We start from the raw sequence: 24,190 nt of genomic DNA, 5'->3' as shown, positions 1-24,190 counted from the left end.
CGTGACCCCCCTCCTCCCCCTCGTTCTTTCTTTCACGAGCTCTATTGAAGGCACTCCTAATAAACGGTCCTCGTTAAAGTAGTTAACACGTTTTTTGTCCCGTGGAACTCCGTGAGAAAATGTTTGCTGATAATTATGACTTATTATAGACTGCGTTACATAACTGCACATAATGTCGAGTGGGTGCGAGGAGGCACACTCATAATAAATGGTGCGATTCCAGGAACAGTATCACAAGAATTACATATGCCAAGGCTAACGAATATAAAGTAATTGCAATATGACGACGGAGAAAGGGGGAATATACAATTGTGAATGAAATAGCTGCGTGGCAAAGGGGGGTGGATATCAGAATGCTAAACTCAACCCGATTTAAATGCGTCATCATGTGTAAAAAAGCTCGCTATGTGGGGGCGCAGCATGTGAGTCCACGCATCCACCCCGGGCTGTGTGCAGGCTGCAAAGTGTCTGTGTTGTGGGGCAGTCAGCTGACACCGTCATCACTTCACGAGGGTGTGCAAAACCCGAGACGGAACGCAAAGGCTGCTTTAATGCTGCTCCCCGAGTCTTGGCAGGACCCTGCTACATTCTCCCTGCAGCTCGACCACGCTCCTGCACTAAAGAGCCTAATCTCACCGCCTCACAATGACATGTTGTTGTTGAGTTCGTTTCAGATTCAGTTTTAGTTATGCAAACGATGTGTACATCCCCCGCTGTGATAGTGAAAGTTGAATGCCCTTTCAGTCCCGTTTTCCAGTAACTTGAGATAAATTCCGCGTGGCTTATTTCAGTGAAAGCAAAAACAGCAGTGTCTTTAAATCCCACCTGAAAATGATTTCATCATACCTGAAAATCAAGTTTATGAAACGACAACTTTCTTATCATTTGGGGCTGAGGGCTACGAAGTAGAACACTACAATGTTGTGATGTGTATGAGAAAAATTCCTGACCAAAGTAATGTCATTCTCATTTTAACTGCAATCCACATAGCTGCATATAAGACATCGTTGTTACAGATCAGCCCAAACCACTCTTACTCCACTAGTTTGAACTCATCGCCAACATTCATTTGATGAAATCAGCTGAGCCTGAAGGAGTTGCAAGCAATGCAACATGGCAGACATGTATTCAAATAGAAATTAAGAACTACTACTAGCTGGTTATCTAGAAATCATTAATTGAATCATTAAATATCCATTTATTCAGGTTCACTTTTCTCACTCTTACATAGAATTCAATCTGATCTACAAAAAACTTCAGCACATGACATTGGACATTTGGACATTTTGGTCAAAACACATAAGATACCCAAAGAAATACCCAAGTGGCTTGCCCGCCTGTCATTTAGGTTCTGTGTTATGAGCAATTACCCCTCCCCTCTGACCTAAACATGTCTGGCCCACTTTATTCTTCTCAAGTCTCTTCTTGTCCTCAACAGCTGTTTGTCTGCCAAATCAAGCAACCGACCAATCAGATTTACACTCAGCAGTTTGTGCAGCCATTCACAATTAGAACGCCTTGGGGGGGGGGGGGGGGGGGAAGAAATCTTAAAACTCAAGACAAACCAACTATAGTAGAAAATAAGTGATTTTAGAATGACATGGTGGAGAAAAAAATCCAAATCCCAGGGAGGAAAAAAACAAAACAAAAACAGAGGAAAGTGCTAGTTATTTTCAGTTGAGTTTTGCATTAGCAGATTTGTAAGTCCATCAACGACCCGGGCCACTCCTCCAGCCCCCCTACGCAAAAGAAGACGCAGATTGGAAACAGCACAGCCAAGTCTCTCTGGAGCTCTGTGAAAACTGGACGCTGCGTACAGGATCGTGGATGGAGGGAAAGATGGGCACCAGAGGAGTCGGGTGGCTGAAGGGCTGTAATGCTGTTTTAGGGGCCAGCTGTACGCTTGCTGTGAGGAAAGCATGGCGGTAACAGTGGCGTCCCTTCAGGCAACATAGTGGTACTGGTTAGGAGTCTCCTTGTCACGTTCCATGTAGTCTCTGTCTATGAGTGACTCGATCCGCTTCTTCAGATCACCCGGCTGTAGGGAGGAAAGCAAGTCAGATTCTGATGAGCTCTGTGCGCCCGTGTGTTGAAAGAAAAATCATGACAATAAGACGCTTAAAATGCATCACCTTTACAGGGAACTTCAGCTGGTTGTAGAGTTCTGATACCAATAAGTTGTGACTGAGGGTCTTCCTCATCTTCATGATGCGCACCACTGCTGCATCGATCTGATACTGCCTGTCTTGAAACACACGCTCTGTCGTACTTACCTGCTCCTCTACCTGTAAGGAAAACGTTAAAATGTATTAAAAAAAACATGCTTTTCCATAGGAAAACACATATAAGTGATGAGTAAAAACATCAAACTACACCCTAGTTGAGGAGGAGTGTGTGGGAAAAAAACAAAGAAAGCATTTATACCGTTTCCTTCATCTGTATCTGGTTGATCTTAATGCGGAAAAGTTTGTGTTTAAAATCAATGTTGAAATTGAAACGGTCTCCATCTTCCACGTCTTTCCCTCGAGGGTTCTTGTTAAGGACGCGTGCTTTCCCACAGGCCAGCGACTGCAGTGTACGCCGGAGCTCTTCCTCCTCTGTGCAACATGAGCGAGAGAGAGAGAGTTGTGATACAGCAGCTAACTTTCTCGCAATAGAATAGTTGTGCTGCATGTTTAAATGTGTGTGTATAACCTATGCCAGTAGCAGTACGAATCTCCTCCACGCTGAATTCTTCTCCCTCATTAAACATCAGCAGCACTAGCGTCTGGAACAGCGAGACCTGCAGCTCCTTCTTACCCTGCAGCAGGATAAAGCAGTGATTGTGCAGTTCAGACTTTTTTTCTCAAGCCAAATTGTTATGCTTCTTTAAGCCCTGTTACGATGCACCATGCCCATACCTCTTTAAACTCGGCCTTCAGTACAGCGTGGCCCAGTGTGGGCTGCCACTGCAGCTTCCTCCCGCTGTGCTTCCCCAGGTAGAACAGTTTGAACACCTCCTGGAGTTTAACCATCTACCAAAAAAAAGTGGAAGTTAATGATCCTGCCAAGATTAGAGAATTTCAGCAGGAAAACACAGTGATCCCATTTGAACTTTTCTTTTAATAATGTTTCCTCAACAACTTCATGTTCACTTCACTATGTTGCTGCCCACGTACTATACATTAATATATATTGTTTGGACAAAAATTATGATGCTCAAATTAACAGAAGAAAATATTTCCATGACTGCAGCTCACGTGTATCTGACAGAAGTTCCTAAGCATAGTGTGCATCCCCATATGTGTGCACAATGAGTGTGATCTTTCATATGTTGTGCATTTTTATTGTTATTATGTTGTTTTGTACTGTCTGTAACATGCTGTCCTGTTGATGTGTGGCTGTTTCAATTGTGAATTGCCAAGGGACTGCAGATGTAAGTTAGCCTGAGGCTAACTCTGGTACAATGGTTCAAATGGTAACATTTAGGTTTAATACTATACATGGTCCCTCCCTTACAAATAAAATAAATTAAAAGAGGAGCACCTTAACATAGAAATGCTTACCTCTGGGGGCAAGTGGACCTCCATGGGCGTGTATGAAGGCCAGTAACCCATAGTGAGGATGTTGACAGTAAGTTCTATGTTGCTTGGCTCACTCTGGTTCTGTATATACTGAGCAGAAAGAAAGAACTTTTACAATAATGCATTAAAACTGAAGAACTGAACCGAAGAAGCGTCTAAACAAGTCTGTCTGTGTACAGTCTGTGAGAGTGAACGCACCTGTTTGAACTGGATCATGATATCTTTGGACAGTTCCATGTCCTTGAACATCCCCTCTAGCTTACTGGTAAATGCTGCTCCACATTCTGGAGGAAGTCAAAAACCACAATATATCAGAGCTGACTTGTTCTCACACCACCACACTCATGAGACAGACTATCGCAGATTACCTTTAAGTCTTTACTTTGGTGCTTCATCTGTTCATTTATTATACTGGCTATAATAATATAGTTTTAGATAAGGCATGTTTATATAAATGCAGCCATTTACTATATATCAATGAGCCAGATGAGGATTTTGATTCATGCAAGCGATGCAACATGCAAATCCAAGATAGAAGTATTTGGACTCACCATGTTTGAGCTTGGAGAGCATGGACTTTTCTGCATCAACAGACGCACTCTTGCCGACCAGCAGACGCTTAGCCAAGTCCTTCTTATAAAAAGCTTCAAACACATCTTTTCCTGGAGGAACACAGCAGAGTTCAAAAGATCTCATCGAGTGTAACAAGGGGTTAGTAACACTATTAAGCAACACACACACATACGTAACTGACCGTGTATGAAACGGAAGATTATCATTATCTTATCCAGGATTCTTTCCAGCTCCTCCTCTGTAGCCTCTTTGTTTCCTGCTCTTAACTTAGAATCCACATATTTAGCTAAATAGGAAACAACCAAGAGAATCGTTATGGCGTGCTGGAACTAACGAAAAGCACATTCAAATGTAATGTATCCTGGTCTGCCAAGGCATGTCATGTATTTGCCTGACTCACCAATAAGTTCAGCAGGTTTGTTGGGCCTTTTGTTAATAAAGGTCTCAAAGGCCTCCTTCATGGCGTTGATGAATCCCTCACTCCGTGAAAAGCAGCTCTGTGCCACGTTGTCCATCTTGTCCTTGAAGTCCAGCAGGTCTTGCACCATGTCCTTGTCTTTCTCTGGAGTACATACAATCTCTCCACCGAAGGACTACGACCATACAAAGGTTCAAAATTCTTTCTCAGACATAAAAAAAAATAACGTGGATACATTTTTCTTGATGGCAGTGCTTTGTGTTGCATATCTATGTTGGTTTTCTATGATTATACCTTTATGTAATCTCTCCAGAACTGCAGCAGAGTGGGAAGTCCTCCCTTCACTTTGCTGAAGAGCTGGTAGAGGAGGGCCAGCTCAGTCACTCGATTCTCATCCAGCAGGGTGCCCAGACCTGGCACAAAAATATAACACTATTAATGCATGTGCATACTCCAAAATAAAAATCCAAATGCAAATCTGCAAATAAAAACAGTGGATGTGTACAGCTGTACAAAAGAGGGTAAATAACATTGTTTTGTGTAAGTCATGGACTGTGCTCTAGTTACGTTGCATCACAACCATTTCATTGCAGGTTAAAAAGCAGATAAAGTGAAAGATTTAAAGCAGCAAATCTAACAGTGCTTGGGTTATTGACAAGGTGGGTCACCTTACAATGTACTGGAGTGGAATCAATACTCTTCTGGCTCAGTTCAACAAAGATGGCACACATTAATCCTTATAAATGTACTACATACATACAGACAGGTGCACGCTAATGGAGGAGACTTATTAAAGTCTTTCATGCAGACGTACCTTTTTGTAGCATTGCAGTCATGTGTTCTCCTAAAAGTTGTTTCTCAACACAGTTAATTAGTGGTTTCCTGCAAAAATTAGCAGAACAAAATTAGAAAATGTATCCAAAAGTTGGGAGAAACTCAAAAAAATGTCATCTAATCTTTTTACACGGCATATATTCCATTTATGTTATCCATCAATTATTAGTTGAACAGGGGTTTATTAACGAAAAACTACTAGAAAGAAAATATATAAATTGTTCAATTAAGTCTGAAGGCATGGCCATGCATCAACCTTCTTTACATTTCAGAGAGCTACCAAATGTTCTATTATGTGGAGTAAAAGAAACGTAATAAAATATTGAATTACTAAGACGATGTTGAAGAAAATGATAAGGAACATAGTGTATAGACAGCAGCATTTGTCTATAAAACAAACACCAGTCTAATGTATAATTTTAAGTGTCCAAAATTCTTAGAGGCCCCTAAAACATATTGTCTACTAGGTGCACCCTGCCTAATGTCTATTCTGGATATGTGACAAACATTTGTCTCAGTGATATGCATTCATAAAATAATAGCACAAAACAAATTACTGAGTGCTCTGGTCGAGGTAGCTCATGATACGATCATTCTCCTCCTCCAGCCGACGAGCCACATGGTGCAGGTACTCGGGCACCTGGACACAAACAAACACATATATACAGAGAATTTACAGATGAAAAGCACACCATTGGCATGAAGTGAATAACAAGTTACTGATGAATGAATCATTGATCCATTAATAGTCTCACATCTCTCTCCTGCATCAGTCGCTGTCCCTCTGCTGCATACAGGCGATTGGTCTCAATCAAAAATCTCTCCTCAAAGGAAATTTTGTAAACCTTAACAAAAGTTAGACATTCATGAGGAAAAATAATGCCATATAGTCAGCGTATTTTCTACAGGTTAGTTAAGTAATAAGCATCTGGTACCTGTAGGTCTGACAGCATGCCCAGCAGGCTCCTGATCAGACTCCGGTCTACCGTCTCTCCATTTCGCTCAAGTTCTATCTGCTCCAAAATGCCATCTACTGTACGCTTCTGAACTGCACCGTCACTCACAATGTGGGTACGAAACAGCTCCAACCCGGTGTCCCTGCAACATATACATAACATCAGCCACCGAGGTAAACCCTACCAAGTAGAGTCATATTCATAACCTGTAACTTTACCAGATGGAGGGGAGTAGGGAGTTCTGAAGCACATAGGTACGATCCAGGAAGAGAAAGATACTTCGGATCATTATCTGTATCGAGAAAAATAAAGAGTTTTAAAAGGCACTTCCCTATGAATAAACAGACACAAACGGTATTGATATGCATATATGTCAAACATCGAACTTACAGTTTGCCTGCAGTGGTCCTGCCAGCAGCGATTCATTCGCTTCAGAAAGGAAAGGTTGTCCAAAGACTCTGTGAGTTCCATGTTAAGGAAACATTTTCCATTCACTCATGTCACCAAACGACGTTTTGAATTACTATTCTTGACAGTATCTTGTGGCTAGGCAGCATGAATATCCCCCTTGGGCTTTACTTCTCGGCTCAAAAATGTCTGGTGTTCAAGCTGGGTGTCACAAATGGTTTATGTCTCATCTGTACTGAGCATGCAGACTGTGAGGGGAAAAAGGGGGTTATCTATATTATAAGTCCATAAATGAAGTCCAGCCTGCCTAAAACAAACTCTAAATAAGTTATTAAGCAACCGGAGGACATCAAATATGATCAAATAAATAAAAGATCATATCACTGGAGGCTTATAATTTGTTTATGAGTGACTTGTTGTTTTATCATACAATATGTCGAGCATCTTTACATCATCTGGCAGTGACAGCCACTGCTTGGATTTGGAAATATAAAAGGATAAATGCCAACCTTGTTGCAGGTTTGTCATAATAATTGAGCACTGCTTTTATGCAGCAGTGTGTTCTTGCGGGCTAACTGTCTTGTCCTACGAAAAATCGTGGACTCCTTGATCTGAGACCGAGAACAGTGCAATGCATCCTGATGCAAAACGCAAGAGCATCTAAATATGCATCGTTTATATCCCAACATCAGTAAATGTTTCCACAGGTTTGACACTTAACTTGTCTGATGTGCTTGTGCACAAAAAAGGATATTCTCTAAACTGCTGGATCTGGGCCTGCACGTGATCTTCACAGACCTGCCGTAGCTGCTTGTACAGTGTGGGGGAGACTTTATAGGAACAGAGGTTTTCTACCGCCTTCAAGAAGGAGAGACACAAATTGATTACAAATTATGAACACTGTATAATAATGTGTGGCCACTGGTTTCCATTCATGTTAGTAAAGTCAATCATTATGCCCATTAATATAAAACAGCAAACCTCTTACTTCTTATCTTTACAAGCTCATTTGAAGCCTGAGCTGAACTTAACCATTGGCAACTTCAAATGTGTATTGTATGAGATTAAAAGAATCAGCAAACCTGATAGAGTTCTTCCAAATTGTACTTGATAGAGGTGCTGTTCTGGATGGCACCTACTGCATCTCGTAGCTTGAGCCATGTGTCCTCGGTGTAGTTCTCAGCTAATTTTGGCCTGTCTGTTCCAAAAAAAACAACAACAACAATATTGGGATATATCAGGAATCACCAAACACGCTAACAGGAACTTATTAATACAAATTAAATAATTAGTAGCATTTGGAGTGAACACAGTTTGAGATGTTCAACACAAACATTCAAAGGTTTCTGTCAAATGTTAAAGGTAATTCCTTACTTATCTCCTCACCAACATCTGCAATTGGTAGTTCTGAACATAAATGATGGTTGACAATGCAAATGGCTACAACGTAATAATAGTGTTATTGTCATAATTGGGATAATACCCATAGGTAAGAAATTAAATAAGCGTTTTTTTAACTAGAAGTTAAAAAAATTAGGTTATAAAACTGCTGTAACTTAATGGTGTAAACAGTAGCCAGCCTAGGACGTGAAGTAGGCCACTTCACACAATATGTACAATTCTTTGATGGGACAAACAATTTACTCCATTTGCTAGAGGCTTTTAAAATCACGCCCTATTTAAATAGTTGAATAAAGCAAAAATAGCTGAATCACTGTGAGATGTGACGACATGCGTGGTTTCAAACACAACCCCGATTCAAAGCTAATCAGATTAGTTAGGTTAACAAACGCTACACAAACACACGGATAACTTTTACAGCCTGATGTAAAAGTTACCAACCCTCTGTATTCAAGTTAGATCGATGTAACTTGATGCTGTTAGAGCACGAGGGTGAAAAGATCAGGGACGGTACCTTTGAAATTTTTGATCACTAATTTCTTTGAAGCGCCACTTTTGCTTGAGGCCACAGCGGAGGTCCTGGCCATCCCGTTGGTGTTGTGCTCCGTTATAGCGGAGAAGCTGGCTCTCTTGTCCTGTCGGGTGTCCTCTGCCATTATCAGATTAGCGCTTTGGCTTAACACTGTACAGTTCAAGTGTTTTGCTAAGTTACTGTTAACGATATATTGTTCAGTCGCCTGTTTATTTACTGTCAGCAACACAGACTCTTTGTTGAATTCGTTGTCTTTGGTGGACAGCACAGGCAGTCGCAGTATGTTTAAAATACATTTACAAACAAACACTGACTGACGTCGAGTCAATTAATCAGAAAACATAACTACCGTCAGCTCAGTAAACAGATAGCTAGCTAACAGTGTGTTATCTGAAACTGCAGCACACTTTAGCTTCCAGCTTTCGTCTTCACTGCAACACTTTAGCTTTTCAGGCTAGTCCATGCCAGTCTAATTACGAATTTCAGCGAGTTAAATTATGGCATTTTGCGGCACCACACAGACACGTAAAGGCGACATAGTTAGCGTTGATATAACAGACCCACATTATTGGTGGCTTTCTTTAACCACATAGCTAGCTAGCACAACAAAATGGCTTTTCTTAGACAGTTCAGTTGGACAGGTGCATCTTGGGTGAAAAGCGGCCGAGTTGCGTTCAGGGACAGCTTGGACTTTCACCATCAGTTACGCTATTTTTCCGTTCTTGAAGCATTAAATACAATCACTATATTTATTTATACTGCAAATAACAACCTTGTATTTGTCCTGACAAAGGCAGCCACTCACTCAATAAATGTACTTTGTTATAAATAAATAAAGTGCGGCACAGAATCACTCTGTTCTATGTTACAAACAAAGTCCTGCATGCAGAACAGGGATTGTCATCACAATGTACCTAAAGTACTCATTATGTTCAGTGACCCGTTTCAGAAGAATATTTATACCCTTGGATTATCATTATTGATGGATTTATGTGTACTTTAATATTACAGCTGTTAAGCTGGAGCTGATTTCAACTGTTTTACATGCTTTATTCATAATACATCAGAATGTATTGGTTGATTTACCATATAATATAAATCCGCAAAGAAACTAGTAGCCTAACTGATATTTCACAAATAAATACTTCTAGTGTAGTTGAAGTATAACATATAATATTCATATAAAGTACAAGATAAAATGGGTGAAACTGCAGTACTTGTAAACAGTAAATGTTTAAGTTACATTCCACCACTGTTAAATATGTTGTTTTTTTTAACAGTCAAATATCTCAGGAACTAGAAGATATTAGTGGGCTTGAGATCCCACTAACATTTTGTTTCTGTATTTTATTTACTCTCCACATCATTTCTAGCTCTTCTTTCAGCCCTTGGGATTTTCAATGTTCTCCTGTTCCTTCTTCCTGATGTTGCTGTCCCTTGGGATAGTTACATCTATCATTACTGCTGTCCTCTGTTGTTTGTCCACCACCATGATGTCAGGTTGATTAACCATCACCAGTTTATCAGTCTGGATCTGGAAGTCCCACATGATCTCAACATAGTCATTCTCAACCACTTTTGGAGGTGTCGTCCATTTTCAGGACTTCCAGCCCAGTCTCAGCAGAGATGTTCCTGTACACTATGCCAAATACTTGGTTATGACGCTCCATGTTCCCTTCATCTTACACCCTGCTGATATGTGCTTGACTCTCCCCTGGGCTCCTGTCTGGTGCGGGACACCCTCCATGCATGGTCAGGAGCTTTCTTTTCTTGATATCAGTGGCATCTATCGTTCCTTTGGCCATGTTATTATACCAGCGGGGTATCTGATGAGGGCTGCACGGTAGTGTAGTGGGTAGCACTGTTGCCTCACAGCAAGAGGGTGCCGGGTTCGGTTCCCAGGTCGGGCCCTTCTGTGTGGAGTTTGCATGTTCTCCCCGTGTAAGCGTGGGTTCTCTCCGGGTTCTCCGGCTTCCTCCCACAGTCCAAAGACATGCAGGATGGGGATAGGTTAATTGATGACTCTAAATTGCCTGTAGGTATGAATGTGAGCGTGAATGGTTGTTTGTCTCTATATGTAAGCCCTGTGATAGACTGGCGACCTGTCCAGGGTGTACCCTGCCTTCGCCCAATGACAGCTGGGATGGCTCTGTTCTTCTTTATTGCCTTACTCTGTGTAGGTATTTGGTTGTGGTTGACTTGCAGTCTCTTCATGGTTGCCATTTGCTTGAGGGACTCCAATGTATTTGGAGCTGTCCTGGATATCTGCTATGTTGCCTTCTGGTAATTCAACCCCTTCAGTGGTGATCGTCTTGCCTATCTTGGATAACATCCAACCACACTTATCTAGCCTGAATACATCCCGATGTTGTTGCTGTAGATCCTAGATCCTGGTGATGTGGATCAGTGAGTTGATGTCATCTTCATTCCAGCATCAGCTTGATAGCATCCATGTAGAGGAGGTGGCTGATGGTTACTTCACCTTGGAACTGGTATTCGTAGCCACTCTTAGTGATACTCGTGCTGAGGGGGTTCAGGCCTTTGCAGAAGGGACAGAGTACCTTGGTATGTGCCACACTTGATGGTAACTTGTGCAATTGGCTTTGAGTTGGCCTCTAGAGTTCTTGAGTGTCCTGTTGATGTTGTACTTATTCCAAGCATTCACTGTTTGTGCCATCGAGTCATAGGCTTTCTTGTAATTAATCCATGCTGTGGCACACATTGGTTTGTCTGGTCCTATAGTCTCGAGTGACTGCTTTGTCAACCATTAGCTGGGGTTTGGCCCCTCTGTTGTTTATACCAATTCCTTTCTGGGCCCTGCTCATGTATCGATCTATGCGTCTGCTCATCTTAGCTGCAATGATGCCTAACAGGAGCTTCCATGTTGTGCAGTGGCAGGTTATTAGCTGGTAGTTGGAAGTAATAGCTCTCCTCTGAGGGCCCTTCATTATCAGGACTGTCCGACCCTTGGGTGAGAGGGTCAGATCCACGAGCCACTGAGCACTGGTTTTATGTGTTTCCTCCTTCTCCCATATATTCAGTCTTAGCCCTGAGTGGGTCTGTTCTCATGCTATTACCCTGTCGCTAGGACTACACTTTAGATGGTTCTGTGGAGAACATCCTGTTTCTTATTCTTGCCTATATTTCTCTAATGTACCTCTTCAGGCGGGTAGCCAGGGCTGTGAGTCTTTGTTTGGCAGTCTCCAATGCCTCTGGTATGGACAGTTTGATGTCAGTTTGAAATGTGTTGAAAAATCTAACAACCTTGCTAGACGGTCTTGAACGCACCCCTGTATCACCTGCAACCAGCAGGGTTTCAGTGCAACTGGGTGGCGTTTTATACTGGACAAGGAAGACCTAACGCTACCACTCAGGCTACACTTCACCCCTTTCAGTGTGGTGCCGGACCGGGCACCATGGCTATATTAATGTTTGACTATAAATACATGTAGTGGCGGCTGGTTTTGGAGTAGTTAGGCTCATCTGTTTGTGGTGGTACGGCCTGCCGTCCTGAGCGCTGTTTACAGCGGTAGGTATGCTTGCGCCGACAGCTCCAGGAGAAAGTAGGGAGGGAGTTGGTACACAGAGCATCATCTCAACGAAGGGGACCCCGGTGGGAAACTAGGGGCTTTTTCGTCGGACATACACCCAGCGAGACATATTAGCAAAAATAACATTGACAATCCAGCTCAGCCTTAATTAGCATTGACATCACTGGTTTCTTTAAGCTAACGTTAGCCTAGCTAGCTGGCGCAGAAGCTACCTAGTATAGTCAATTTAAATCCGACTTCGGCTTTTTCACACGCTTAGTCTACCGAACCTGTTTACGAACAATAAATTCTACCTCTAGGGCCAGCGTTAACCAGAGCACCACATTGTTTTGCTACTGCCGTTAGCTTCTTTGGAATTGCTAAGCTAACTAGCGTTAATGGCTTTAGCTGTCACAGCTTTAGCAACGTTAACGTTACGTGAGAGACGTTAGATTAGCATGGTTTCTAATGTTTCCCAAAACTGTAGAAAATCAAGTAATAACCAGACTCAACATGAATACTGTTTAGGACTCACTTCAAACTATTATACGGGTGATTTTGGTAAGGATGCTAATTAGCTAACGTAATTACAGTGATGGGGAAGTAGCTAAGTTAATTTACCACAACAGGACAGGCATTGAATACATCTTTAACATCTATTACTAAGTAAAGAAACACTGGGGTAATTCTAATATAATCAGTATGGTGATGCGGGACAGGCATCAAATATTATTTGAAGTATTACCAACTCCAAAGTGCCCAGCCCGCAAACTCAGAAAAAAGTCCTATGCGAAATTTGTTAACACCTACTGTAATTTACAGTCATCATTCCACAGCAAAACGCTTAATGCCAGTGCAAACAGAAATTTGTTGTTCATATTATGAGGCTGTGACATACTCTTCGTTTTATTTAGTCAATTCATTGTTTGTTCCATGAAATGTCAGAAAAATGTGAAGCCTGTTTGCCACAGTTTCCCAGAATTCAAGTCTCAACTGCCTAAAAGGAATACAACACATCCAGAGTTTGCGAATGAGGGACACGCCCATGCTTCATATCCTATTTATGAATCGTTGTGTTGCCAGTGACTTAACAAAAAAATGGAATGCATTATGCTGTGGTATTTTTCTGCAGTTTTGTTGATGCCTGTCTGTTTTCCATCATCTAGTGTAGATGCCTGGGCTGAGATGAGTGTGAAGGCTTTTGAGCTAGTCCCCGCTGTGGAGCGAGATCTCCTCATGGGCGACAAGGCTCGCATCAACATTGAGTGCATTGAATGCTGTGGAAAGCACTTGTACATGGGCACCAATGACTGCTTCATCCACCACTTCCTGCTGGACGAGGTCACTTCCTCCAAAGGGAAACTGAGTTACTCGGCTCAGAAGCTGCTGCACAAATATCTGGGCCTCAAGAAACCAGTTGCTGAGCTGCGGGCAGCCTCTGCTTTGGAGCGTCTGATAGTGCTTTGCGATGGAATAGTCTTTCTGGTTGACATGGTGACACTGGAGACCGTGCCCTCTGCAGCAGGTGGTGGAGCCAAGATCAGAGGCGTGACGACGTTCTGCATTAACGAGAACCCAGTGAATGGTGATCCATTCTGTGTGGAAATGGGTGTGCTCTCCGTCAAGCGGCGGACGGTGCAGATTTACATGGTGTATGAGGACAGAGTTCAGCTGGTCAAAGAGGTGACCACTCCTGAGCAGCCCTGTGCCGTCAGTGTTGACGGTTACTTCTTGTGCCTGGCACTCGCTACACAGTACATGATTCTGAACTACCACACAGGAGCCTCCCAAGACCTCTTCCCTTACAACAGTGAAGAGAGGATACCCATTGTGAAGAGGATCGGGAGGGAGGAATTCCTCTTAGCAGCACCTGGTGGTCTGGGTAAGTACGGACAAAACAAGGACATCTTCAGACGTTCAAACACATTCGATTCAGTTCCCTCAGAACAAGCTATTAAAAAGTTTTGGAGCATAATTTACAAATCTTCTGCAGTGGATTGGTTAATTTTTATCCAAAACTTTAATTACTACATTTTTAATTGGTTAATACAACACATTAATCTTTGTCCAGGTCAAGTTTATGGATTAGTGGGGTTGTTTTTACAGCTGGGAAGTAATGATATTAATGTCTATACATTCATTTACTTAATATAAATATTTTAAATTGCATTCTATCTAGTATTGATATGCCTTTAAATAGTCTTAAATAACATTTTGTGAACACAGCAGCAGAAATCAAAGCATTTGTAGTTTTTCTTTAATTTAATTCTGTACCCATTTAACATTTTCATGTGTACTCAGTGGTTGCAACCAACAGTTTTATGACACTTAAGTATTTATTTAAGTAGTTATTTAACATGCAGTCTGTGGATTGTCAAAACAGGCTAAACTTCACATCTTGTTTGCATCTGCTGTTTACGTTTTGGAAAAGTTATTATGAGTATTTCTTGACTTAAGCGAGTGTTTGCATGACATCTCCCTGTTTATCTTCTATCTCTCTAAAATTGTCTCTCCACCTCTCTCTCCAGGAATGTTTGCCAATGCAGAAGGGGTATCTCAACGGGCACCAGTCAACTGGTCAGAGAGCGTGATTGGTGCTGCTGTGTGCTTTCCTTATGTGGTGGCTTTAGATGAAAGCTTCATCACCATCCACAGCATGTTGGACCAACAGCTGAAACAGACCCTCTCATTCAGGGATGGACACATTTTGCAAGACTTTGAAGGTATCTCCACATATAGCTTCCTCAAGGAGTTTCAACCTATGCCATCTCATGAAACCATCTATTTAATAAAAGTGATTATCTATCTTTTGCTGTTACAAAAAAAAGTGAAAGTCTCATACCATTACAATCCTAGTATTTAACTTTCCAGTTCTACCTTGTTTCATAGATCTGTGAAAAGTAAGAATTGAAAACAGGCCTGTTATTCAGTAGTGTAGGGATGGGAATAGCCATTGCCTTGCTAGATGAAGAAACTAAAACATTTTTTGCAGAAAAGCCTATTACAGCTTTACACTTGGATAGCGCTATGCATATTTGTGACTGTTTAATAGTGTTGAAGTTCTGACCTGTGAGTGTTGTGTGTTTCAGGAAAGGTCATTCTGGCCTCCACAAAGGCAGTGTATGTCCTGGTACCCCTACCACTGGAGAGACAGATTCAGGATTTACTGGCCAGTCACAGAGTGGAGGAGGCACTCATCCTCACAGAGGGAGCACAGCAAAATATTCCCAAAGACAAGTTCCAGGTAACCAACATTGTGTTGTTTTGACTTTATGGCTGAAAAGATAGTGTAATACAGTATGTAATGATGGCATCGCCAATAATCAATTCTAATATAATAGCTTTTCCTTGGCTGAGATATTTTAATGTAAACTATTACTTACCGTACTTTTTTTCTAAACTAAAAAAACACAATTGTCTCACATATTGTTACTTTCTGCATATACAGATTTTGCACAAAAGAATCCTCCAGCAGGCAGGTTTTATACAGTTTGGCCAACTTCAGTTTCTAGAAGCAAAAGAACACTTCAGGTAAGAGTCCTAGCCAGTGTTACTTTGTTTTTTTAAACTGCTCTGTTAAGTCATGGGATTAAAATGTCTTTGTCTTGAGCCTGGGAAGTGCACTGTGGTGCTTTCTCAAGAACTCTATTTCACTGAACGACTTTGGTTACTTGACCAAGTTGGTACCCCGACACCAACTGTTCCTGCTCTAACTGCATTTTAGTGGGCACATTTAGTTCCCCAATCTTTGTTATTACTTCACAATGTTATAACTTTATAGATGTCCCTGCCAAGAGGACATGTTTCAAGTATGGCCATGGGAGGAATTTGAAATGTATTTGTAATTGTTCAATAATCAAGGTGTACTTTTCTGCCTTGCAAATGCACATTGAACATTTTCCATTATTAATATTATAACAAATGTTTTTGTATTTGCAGCAAGGGCCAACTGGATGTGCGGGAGTTGATATCTCTTTACCCACTGTTACTGCCAGCTTCTTCTTCGTTCACACGCTGCCACCCTCCTCTCCACGAGTTTGCAGATCTCAACCACCTGGCACAGGGCGACCAGCAAAAAGTGCTGCGATGCAAGAAATTCCTCATCAGTTATTTAGGAGAGGTAAACTGAGTAGAAAAATATTTATTTACACATAATTACACTCACGCAGTGAATTCACATTTCAGAAGTCCTTGTACTACAAAATGTTTTTCCTATCGCTACACACAGGTACGAAGCACAGAAGTGGCCAATGGCTGTAGAGAGGATGTGGACACTGCACTATTAAAGCTGTACGCTGAACAGGATCACGACAGCCTTCTAGACCTGCTAGCTTCAGACAATGCCTGCCTTCTAGCAGACAGCGTCCCATGGCTGGAGAAATATCACAAGTGTGTAAACTTGTATTTTTGGTTTTGAGTTTCACGTCTTTTTAAAGAAAATTATCACATGAACAATATGCAGAACTGCATTTTAAAACAGGCATCTTAAAGTTTCCAGGGCCTTTACATGTTAAGAGTGGCTAGTGTTGGAATGGGCCCACAAATACAATTAATCTGAACACGCAACAACACATCGTGAGTGTATTATTTGATAGAAAGTGATTAGGGTAAATTGGTAGTAATAATTTGATCATATCATTCTTAAAACTAGTATTTAGTAGACACTGATGGAAGCAGTACATTTGCAATTTCCTACAGGGACTTGAATGAGAAGAGGCTTTGTTGGGTAAATACTGTTAATTACCACCCGATTAAAGCTCTAGTACTGTGTTTAGTTTAGTCAATCCAATTTCTTTGTACAAAAATAGATTCATGAGGGAGAGGCTTTGCTTCATTCAGTCTTTTTTCACCCTCTCTTAGATATTTTGCACTTGGGCTGCTCTATCATTGTCATGGTCAGGATTCCGCAGCTCTTCAGGTGTGTATGCCTAAAGTGTGTCTAATATGGGTTCTCACAGACAAATCTGCACCAACATGTTCTAGGTATTTACCATATTCCCTCTTTATGGTTTCCTGACAGTTGTGGATGCGCGTGGCAGATGGGGATTTGCAGGACTCCACAAGATCGGACCTTTACGAGTACATTGTGGACTTTCTCTGCTGCAGCTCCAATCTGGACCTTGTATGGAAGTATGCAGACTGGGCCATGCGGAAGGATCCCACCGTAGGTTACCAGGATCTTTAAATTAGTAGACCTCAAAAATGTAACCGTGCTTAGACTATCACTGCTATTTACAACTTCACGTAAAGTTGATTTTTAACGAAAACCAGTTGCATTCATAATTTTGAAATTTCAAAGACAATGCCCTTTGAGTAACAGAAAACAAAACTGCAAATCAACCAAGAGGGGTAATTTTCAGAGAACAAAAGATTAAACCATAAAAATCTAAAATGAAAAAACACATAAGCATAATTATATAAAGGTAAAATCAAGTAAAACAAAAATGTACTTGTCAGGGTGGCAGGAGAGATGTGATCTGTCAACTCCCAGTGCTCAAAAGCCTATTCTTTAGTTCCTTATTAAATAAATGGAAGTACTGATCTCTCTTTCATATACCAGTATACAACACCATTCATGTGTGACCGGACTAGAAAAAGCAGATAGACTGCAACCCACGGTGTAACATGAATAGAGAGAGTATCGTATAACCTGCTTGCTTCTTCTTCACGCCTGATTATGTTCACATCATTTTATGTCATGATGTATTATATACATCATATACATATTTTGCATGAAGTGATCAAGCTATATTGGTAACCTTTCTTTCTTTTTTGTTCGTAGATAGGCATCCACATCTTTACTAAGAGGCCTGTCAGTAAAGAGCTGCCAGAACTGAACCCTGATGATGTCATCACTTACCTGGTAAAGCACAGCCAGGCGCTGCTTCTCTACCTGGAACATCTGGTGCTAGAGAGACGGATAAAGGTACAATAAATAGGATAAAAAAAATATCCGCTGCGGCTTTGTGGTTAGAGAGAACTTGGAGACCCTGGTTGTGGACTTGGTAGCCAACCTCTTTCTTTTTTCTGTTCTTAAATTATTTTTTTAAAGAACATCTTTAATAACTGTTGAGATTAAGGTACCTAGAAAAATGCAGCTTAAATTAAGTTAATATCTGAGTATTGCGTTTGATCAATGTAGACAGTCTTTTTAAGAAAACAAATTTTTCTTAAAAATTTTCATTTTTCTATTTTTTTTTCATTCAAGAAAGTTTATTGAATTGCGATTGTTTTCTTCATTGTTTGTTGATTCAGAAAGAGAAGTTCCACACACACCTGGCCGTGTTGTACCTGGAGAGAGTCTCGTTGCTGCTGTCAGAGTCACCAACAGATGTAGAGCAGATCTCCAGAGCTCGAGAGAGGCTCCAAGCTCTGCTCAGGCAGTCCAACCTATACCGTGCACAGTTTCTTTTAGGTGAGTCACAGGTGTGAAGATGCCACTTAAATATATTATTTTTAAGATGGATTTAAACAGCTCTTTGACAACTTAAGTGATTTAGTTTACTTAACAAATACATTATGACATCTTGTAGAGTCTTAAATACAATGTAGAGTGCAGCTCTGGGTTTAAAAGTGACTGGACAATCCTTGATAACAAGGCGTGATTCTCCAAATCACAAAGAGAGATTCTTATGAAGGTTTCGCCCTTAATGTTTCATATCCTTCTGCTCTGTTTAGGTAAGATGGAGAATTGTGAACAACTGCTGCTAGAGTGTGCAACACTACATGGAAAACTGGAGGAGCATGACAAAGCACTGCATATATTGGTGCACAAGCTGAGAGACTTCCCGTCTGCTGAGGCCTTCTGTATATGGGCCTCTTCTTGTAAGGATTCTGCTTACAGACAGGAGCTATTTCACCTGCTCTTGGGGGTATATCTAGATGGGAACCTTCCTGGAAAAACACAGACTGCAGCCGGAGGTGGAGACCTGGAGATGGCAGCAGTGGACCTCCTAAATCGGCACGGCGAAGTGTTCGATGCAGTTCGTGTCATGCGCATGCTCCCCGAGGGCTGGTCACTGCAGCTGCTGCGGCCGTTTCTGGGTCGAGCCATCAGGGCCAGCATGCATGCCTGCCGCACCTCCCAGATTGCTCTGGGGCTAGCCCACTCTGAAAACCTTCAACTGCTGCATGACAGGGTGAGAAACGCATAACGTTATACATAAACATGCAAATTAGTTAAGTAAATACGTTCTTCTTACTCTGCTATATTTATGTAATGTGTTGTTTTACTGGCTTGGGTACGAAACCATCATTAGTTAGATTAACATATTTGCTTTGTTACCAAGTTTATTTATTTATTTCATATTTTGTATGAAGGGTTTGCAAAAAAGTTAATATTCAAAAGTCATATTTTGAGGAGAACAAATCGCTGTATAATGATTCAACCAGTTATATTAAAAAAAGAAGAATATCAATTTAACAAGTGACCTCCAAACTTTTTAGTGGTTTTGTACAAATCAATAAATTAAATTGAGTAGGTGTTTCTATTCAGAAACACTTTGTTATATTACTTGAAATCCTCGTAACATGCTGATAGCAAGGAACACATTAAATGCTCTGACATGAAAAAAATAATAAATTATCTGTGTTCGCCGCAGCAGTGAAAAACCCTGTTCAATCAAAAAAGTCGGGCCGGAGAAAATTATTGGACGGCCTGCCTGTCTGTCAATACATACTTCCTGATTGCACTGACTCTGCTGATCTTAAGCACTCGTTTGGCATTGTGGGGGAGTGGCTTTGAATAGAGGTCTGAACGAAGGGGGCGGGACTTTTTCGGATTGCCGATGCATTCTGTGTTTTTTGAGTGTGCAAATGAATTGATAATGAAAATAATCATTTGTTGCTGTGGTTACCAGACATTTGAATTGGCAGATTATGCCATTGACATCTGATTGTATTATTTCTACATTTTTTTTTTTTTTTTTCCCATTTCTTTGACTTTTTGAATTTAGTTTATTTCTTGCAAATATAACTTGTTTTTAAAAAAAGTTGAAGCAGATTATGGAGCTAGTGATGTTGGCATCCAAGTAAAATGTGTTCTTAGAAACGGAACAAATATTTAAACCCATTTACACATGCTGATAAATTAGCATATATTGTCCTTATAATAGATTATTCAATTTTCTCTTGGCATTTTAACATCTTTAGTTCTATATTTAGGCTCATTACTGCTTAAGTCATTGTAATTCTACTTTCATGTATTTTCTCCTCAGTTGAAAGACCGAAAGAAACCAATCTTTGTGTCTGAAAAGAAAGGATGCCACCTGTGCCACAACACCTTCAGTGAGCCTGATGTGGTGTGTCTGCCAGGTGGAGTGCCTGTCCACACCCACTGTGTCGCCCAGAGAGTAAGAGACTCTCCCACAAAGAGACAGTTAACCAATAGCAGTAACCATACGTGAGACTGAAAATTGCCATGTGACATGTGATCTGTGATCGGAGGCATCAAACTTCAGCAGGACATGCTGAGGACGGTGGGGATTAAAAAAAAAAGCACAGAACATCCGTTGCCATAGTAGAGTCTGCTATGGAGATGATGAGAAACGCAAAGAAAGCTGTGCAAGTGTGTATGTATTTGAGAGTGCAAGGGAAAAATGGATGATTTAATCCATTTATTCCTGTGCTGCAATTATACCATGCAGTCAGACTGCAAGTTTTAAACATAAGGCCTGTTCAGACCTGGCATTAACATGCGTCTTAGGTGATCTGGTGACAAGTGAATGGCTCCAAGTAAAGTCGCATCCAAGATGCATTGAGGAAGCATTACGGTCCGATCGCTCTGACAACATTTAGCAGTGTGTATATGAATTAGTTCTGGGCAACATTGAAGGACCGCCTACTCAATTTTGTTTGTGTTGTTGGAGGTGGCGGCGGCGATGGGGATATGACAGCCATCTATTGCTCCCCGCGCTGGGGGAACCCTCAACTCTTCTGGAATCCATCCACAGTATCCCGCAGTCCGTCCCTTCGAGGGAAACTCCTAAATTGGCGCTGTGTATAGCTTGACACAACTGATGATTTACATAGAGCAGGGAAGTGAGATCCAATCACAAGTGGCCACTCGAGATGCAGGAGACATTAACGTGTCTTGATCACCCAAGACGCATGTTGATGCCAGGTCTGAACACAGCTGAGACACCTGACCCTTTAATCCATTTGAACAGAGAACTGGTTAAAGACGGGTTCCTGTGCTGATATGGGGGCTCTGTGCTGTAGCGGTCATCATCTTCTCTTCAACAGTTTTAAACCTGAGGTTGAGAATCTGCTTGAACTTCAGAATATATAACACAATATTTGAAACCTGTTGCAAATATTTCCGAAGCATGCACACTATTACCACTCTTACAGTTCGGTCTAATCACCTCATGTGTAGTGTATTAATATTGTCCTAACTTGCACAGTGCAGTGTTAGGTTTTAATGTGAAATACTACAAAGACTAATTTCTGTCTGTCTCTGGGATCTGGTCTCACTGCTGCTTTATTTTCCCCTCAGTTATTAGGTCACCAGATGTTGTATTCACAGTAATTCAGTTCAAAATCCGATAGTCACCAAACCTATTAGTCACCATGGTCGGAAACCTTGTCTCAGTGTGTCGTCTGTGGATTGAAAAATCTTACGTTGCTTTACTACTCATCAATATGTGTAACTGGCGATCAATACTCAACTTGCATTCAGATTGACCCTCTAAAGCTTGATGTGATGTGAAGCTCCATACATTTTTTCTTAATTTTGCTTGCTGTCATAGAGACATTCTGTGTGTTTGGGTAGGAAACATCATATCAACACAAAACAGAATAAATGTCAATGGCAAATTTAAATATTTAGGAGAGACATATGAAGATATTTTTAATCTAAAATTATTCAATTTGAATACCCCTAGATAATTGTAATTCATCATCGTTATTATGATCTGTGGGTTATTCTGGTATATTTTCGCGACTTGCATATTGAGGCGTTAAAACAGTATTTGACCACAAGATGGCAGTAGTGTGTATGACTAAATTAACTGCAGGTGGAACATTATGGAAAATACTTGATGGTATTCTTTATCACTATTCTTCCAAATGCCCTGAATTTTCTTTCTACATTATGGTTAAAAATTATTGAGCTGTTTGGAACAAATCTTCTTAATAATTTTTTCTCCTGTATTTTCTACCCCACAGTAAAATCAATTAACACACACCATGCCCTTGGTTAAAAGGAAATGCCAACTTCCTACTGTTGCATCAGACATATTGTGACAGTGTACAGGATTGGCATAAAAACCTATGTTAAGTGGTTTATCTGGACTACGATAATTTTCTACCGCGTACCTAACAAAAACATAGGACTGTCAAAGAGAACAGTTGCTCATTATGCATGTTACACTGAACATTACTTCGAAACATTATTTCTAATTTATAGAAAAGAGAGAAAACAAAAACCATCATGGCTTTGATGGTCCAAGAACAATATGTGGCTTGATACATGGAGTTATGGCTTTAACTTTTCCATCCCTCTCAGAAGGGAAAGAAAGGAAGTATTATACCATAAAAAAGTCCCATATTTCTATACAGGTTTGTCATCACAGAACATCACATTTCCTTTAGTGCTTTCAAAAAGTTGAGCATGTGTCACACAACAATAACCTGATAAATGTTTCTCCCAGATGGACAGGTGCTTACTGTGTTTGTGTTGCAAAATTGTGTGAGTCAAAAATCAGGGATGTATTCCTAAATGTCTGTTGGAGGTGCAGCCTTGCTAAAAGTATGTTTGTCAAACTCATTTTTCACGTCTTCTCACAAATTATGTCATTATTGTTGGTAAAAGATTCATGAAATGGATAACAGTGCAGTTAGAGATGAATCCTGGCAAAAACAAAACATGATTACGTAAAGCTGATGCACATGGAATAAATAATTGCGTACCTAGATGTTTTCTGTTTCATATTTAGGACTTGTCTCTCATCCTAGAGATGTGCCACTGTCTCTCACTAAAGACGCCCAGATTATATACGGTTATATAACAAAAATATTATTATAATAAGGATATTGTAACTCTCAAGATCAGAAGACATCAATCCCTACTCTTATGAACTACAAAGTACAAAATATTAATTGTTAAGCTTTGTCGGTTTCTGAATAAGCAAACAAACAAAATCAGTTGTCCAACCTTCTTAAACACATCACTGTTGTGGATTTTGCTTGTTTCTCTGGCGCCTGTGCTGTTGATGCTAGCCTTCTGTAATTGCAACACATTTCTGTGAGGGAACTTGGGACTATTTTTCTAACATGGAGATGTGAATGTTGTCGATTCTGTAGGCTTGACTTGCTTTCCGTGACAGAAATTCACAGCTTTTGCACAGCACAACAGTTTGTGTAGCTTGCTTAAAAGACCTCCTAACCATGACTTCAAATAATTAAAAAAAATACAGTACATTTGTGTGAAAAAACATACTATTGTATTTTATAAATATATGTATGCTGGTATGTATATACTGCATTTGTACTTGTTTGTTGCTTTCTAAATCAAAGGCAATGTGGATGGAGTGTACAAACTGTAAATCCGTCCCATTTTAATAAACATGAAACTATATATCATCTCATGGAGGCTCAATTTCCCATTTTCACACCTTCACACACTGTCTTGGCATGACTGTTTCTCTTTCTTGTAATAGCTGTTAATAATGATTGCTCTGTGGGGGAAGGGGGAAGAGAGTTGAACTAGCTTTGCACTTGTTGGATTTAATTTGGAGGTATAAATATGGAGTTAAGTACAAAAAAACACCCTCATTACCAGAAACGTTGTGGCTCAGCTCATTCCTAAAAAAAGATACATCTTTAAACATCATGCATTACAGCAAATATGAAACCTCTTTAGCCTCAAAATAAATAAATACATAATCCAAATTTGCTATGTCGCATGTTCTGTCAGGTTGTAGATTTTAGAGATGGAGATTTTATTGTGAAAACACTCACATGCCGGAAGTATA

The 24,190-nt window shown here is 40.6% G+C and overlaps 2 protein-coding genes across 3 annotated transcripts; one reads left to right on the top strand and one right to left on the bottom strand.

Moving 5' to 3' along the window:
- Positions 1 to 1,183: 1,183 nt before the first annotated feature.
- On the bottom strand, positions 1,184 to 9,320 carry cul4a (cullin 4A). Its single transcript, XM_084014705.1, has 20 exons — positions 8,668 to 9,320; positions 7,835 to 7,950; positions 7,507 to 7,610; positions 6,735 to 6,804; positions 6,563 to 6,636; positions 6,324 to 6,486; positions 6,144 to 6,233; positions 5,946 to 6,028; positions 5,369 to 5,436; positions 4,849 to 4,967; positions 4,537 to 4,729; positions 4,318 to 4,422; positions 4,115 to 4,225; positions 3,762 to 3,847; positions 3,546 to 3,653; positions 2,901 to 3,014; positions 2,695 to 2,800; positions 2,425 to 2,597; positions 2,133 to 2,285; positions 1,184 to 2,038 (listed from the first exon to the last, which is right to left on the bottom strand). Exons 1-20 carry the CDS (start codon positions 8,807 to 8,809, stop codon positions 1,943 to 1,945), a joined length of 2,274 nt encoding a protein of 757 aa, XP_083870831.1. The 5' UTR covers positions 8,810 to 9,320; the 3' UTR covers positions 1,184 to 1,942.
- Positions 9,321 to 12,011: 2,691 nt separating this feature from the next.
- On the top strand, positions 12,012 to 23,803 carry tgfbrap1 (transforming growth factor, beta receptor associated protein 1). 2 transcript variants are annotated; one of them, XM_084005811.1, is made up of 13 exons: positions 12,012 to 12,214; positions 13,387 to 14,097; positions 14,744 to 14,938; positions 15,305 to 15,459; positions 15,664 to 15,746; positions 16,155 to 16,335; positions 16,444 to 16,604; positions 17,076 to 17,133; positions 17,236 to 17,379; positions 17,998 to 18,141; positions 18,471 to 18,630; positions 18,894 to 19,354; positions 20,432 to 23,803. In XM_084005811.1, the coding sequence occupies exons 2-13, from the start codon at positions 13,401 to 13,403 to the stop codon at positions 20,618 to 20,620; spliced, it is 2,628 nt and encodes an 875-aa protein (XP_083861937.1). In that variant the 5' UTR covers positions 12,012 to 12,214; positions 13,387 to 13,400; the 3' UTR covers positions 20,621 to 23,803. The 2 variants fall into 2 exon arrangements, with proteins under 2 accessions (XP_083861937.1, XP_083861936.1); XM_084005810.1 differs by having other exon boundaries at positions 12,013 to 12,214; positions 13,382 to 14,097.
- The last annotated feature ends 387 nt before the right edge of the window (positions 23,804 to 24,190 follow it).

This window comes from Eutrigla gurnardus (assembly GCF_963514095.1).
Source record: "Eutrigla gurnardus genome assembly, chromosome: 1".
NCBI lineage: Eukaryota > Metazoa > Chordata > Actinopteri > Perciformes > Triglidae > Eutrigla > Eutrigla gurnardus.
Note: the sequence above shows the minus strand (reverse complement) of the source record. Positions and strands in the feature narration are given on the sequence as shown.

What these genes read in the sequence shown, in the direction of transcription:
- cul4a (XM_084014705.1), bottom strand. Translation starts at nt 8,809, where the DNA reads ATGGCAGAGGACACCCGACAGGACAAGAGAGCCAGCTTCTCCGCTATA. An exon ending in GACTGATGCAGGAGAGAGAT is followed by an intron (nt 6,029 to 6,143) that starts GTGAGACTATTA and finishes GTTTGTGTCCAG; the next exon opens with GTGCCCGAGTACCTGCACCA. An exon ending in AGGTCCACTTGCCCCCAGAG is followed by an intron (nt 3,015 to 3,545) that starts GTAAGCATTTCT and finishes TTTTTTTGGTAG; the next exon opens with ATGGTTAAACTCCAGGAGGT.
- tgfbrap1 (XM_084005811.1), top strand. Translation starts at nt 13,401, where the DNA reads ATGAGTGTGAAGGCTTTTGAGCTAGTCCCCGCTGTGGAGCGAGATCTC. An exon ending in TGGCTGGAGAAATATCACAA is followed by an intron (nt 16,605 to 17,075) that starts GTGTGTAAACTT and finishes ACCCTCTCTTAG; the next exon opens with ATATTTTGCACTTGGGCTGC. An exon ending in CCGTGCACAGTTTCTTTTAG is followed by an intron (nt 18,631 to 18,893) that starts GTGAGTCACAGG and finishes TGCTCTGTTTAG; the next exon opens with GTAAGATGGAGAATTGTGAA.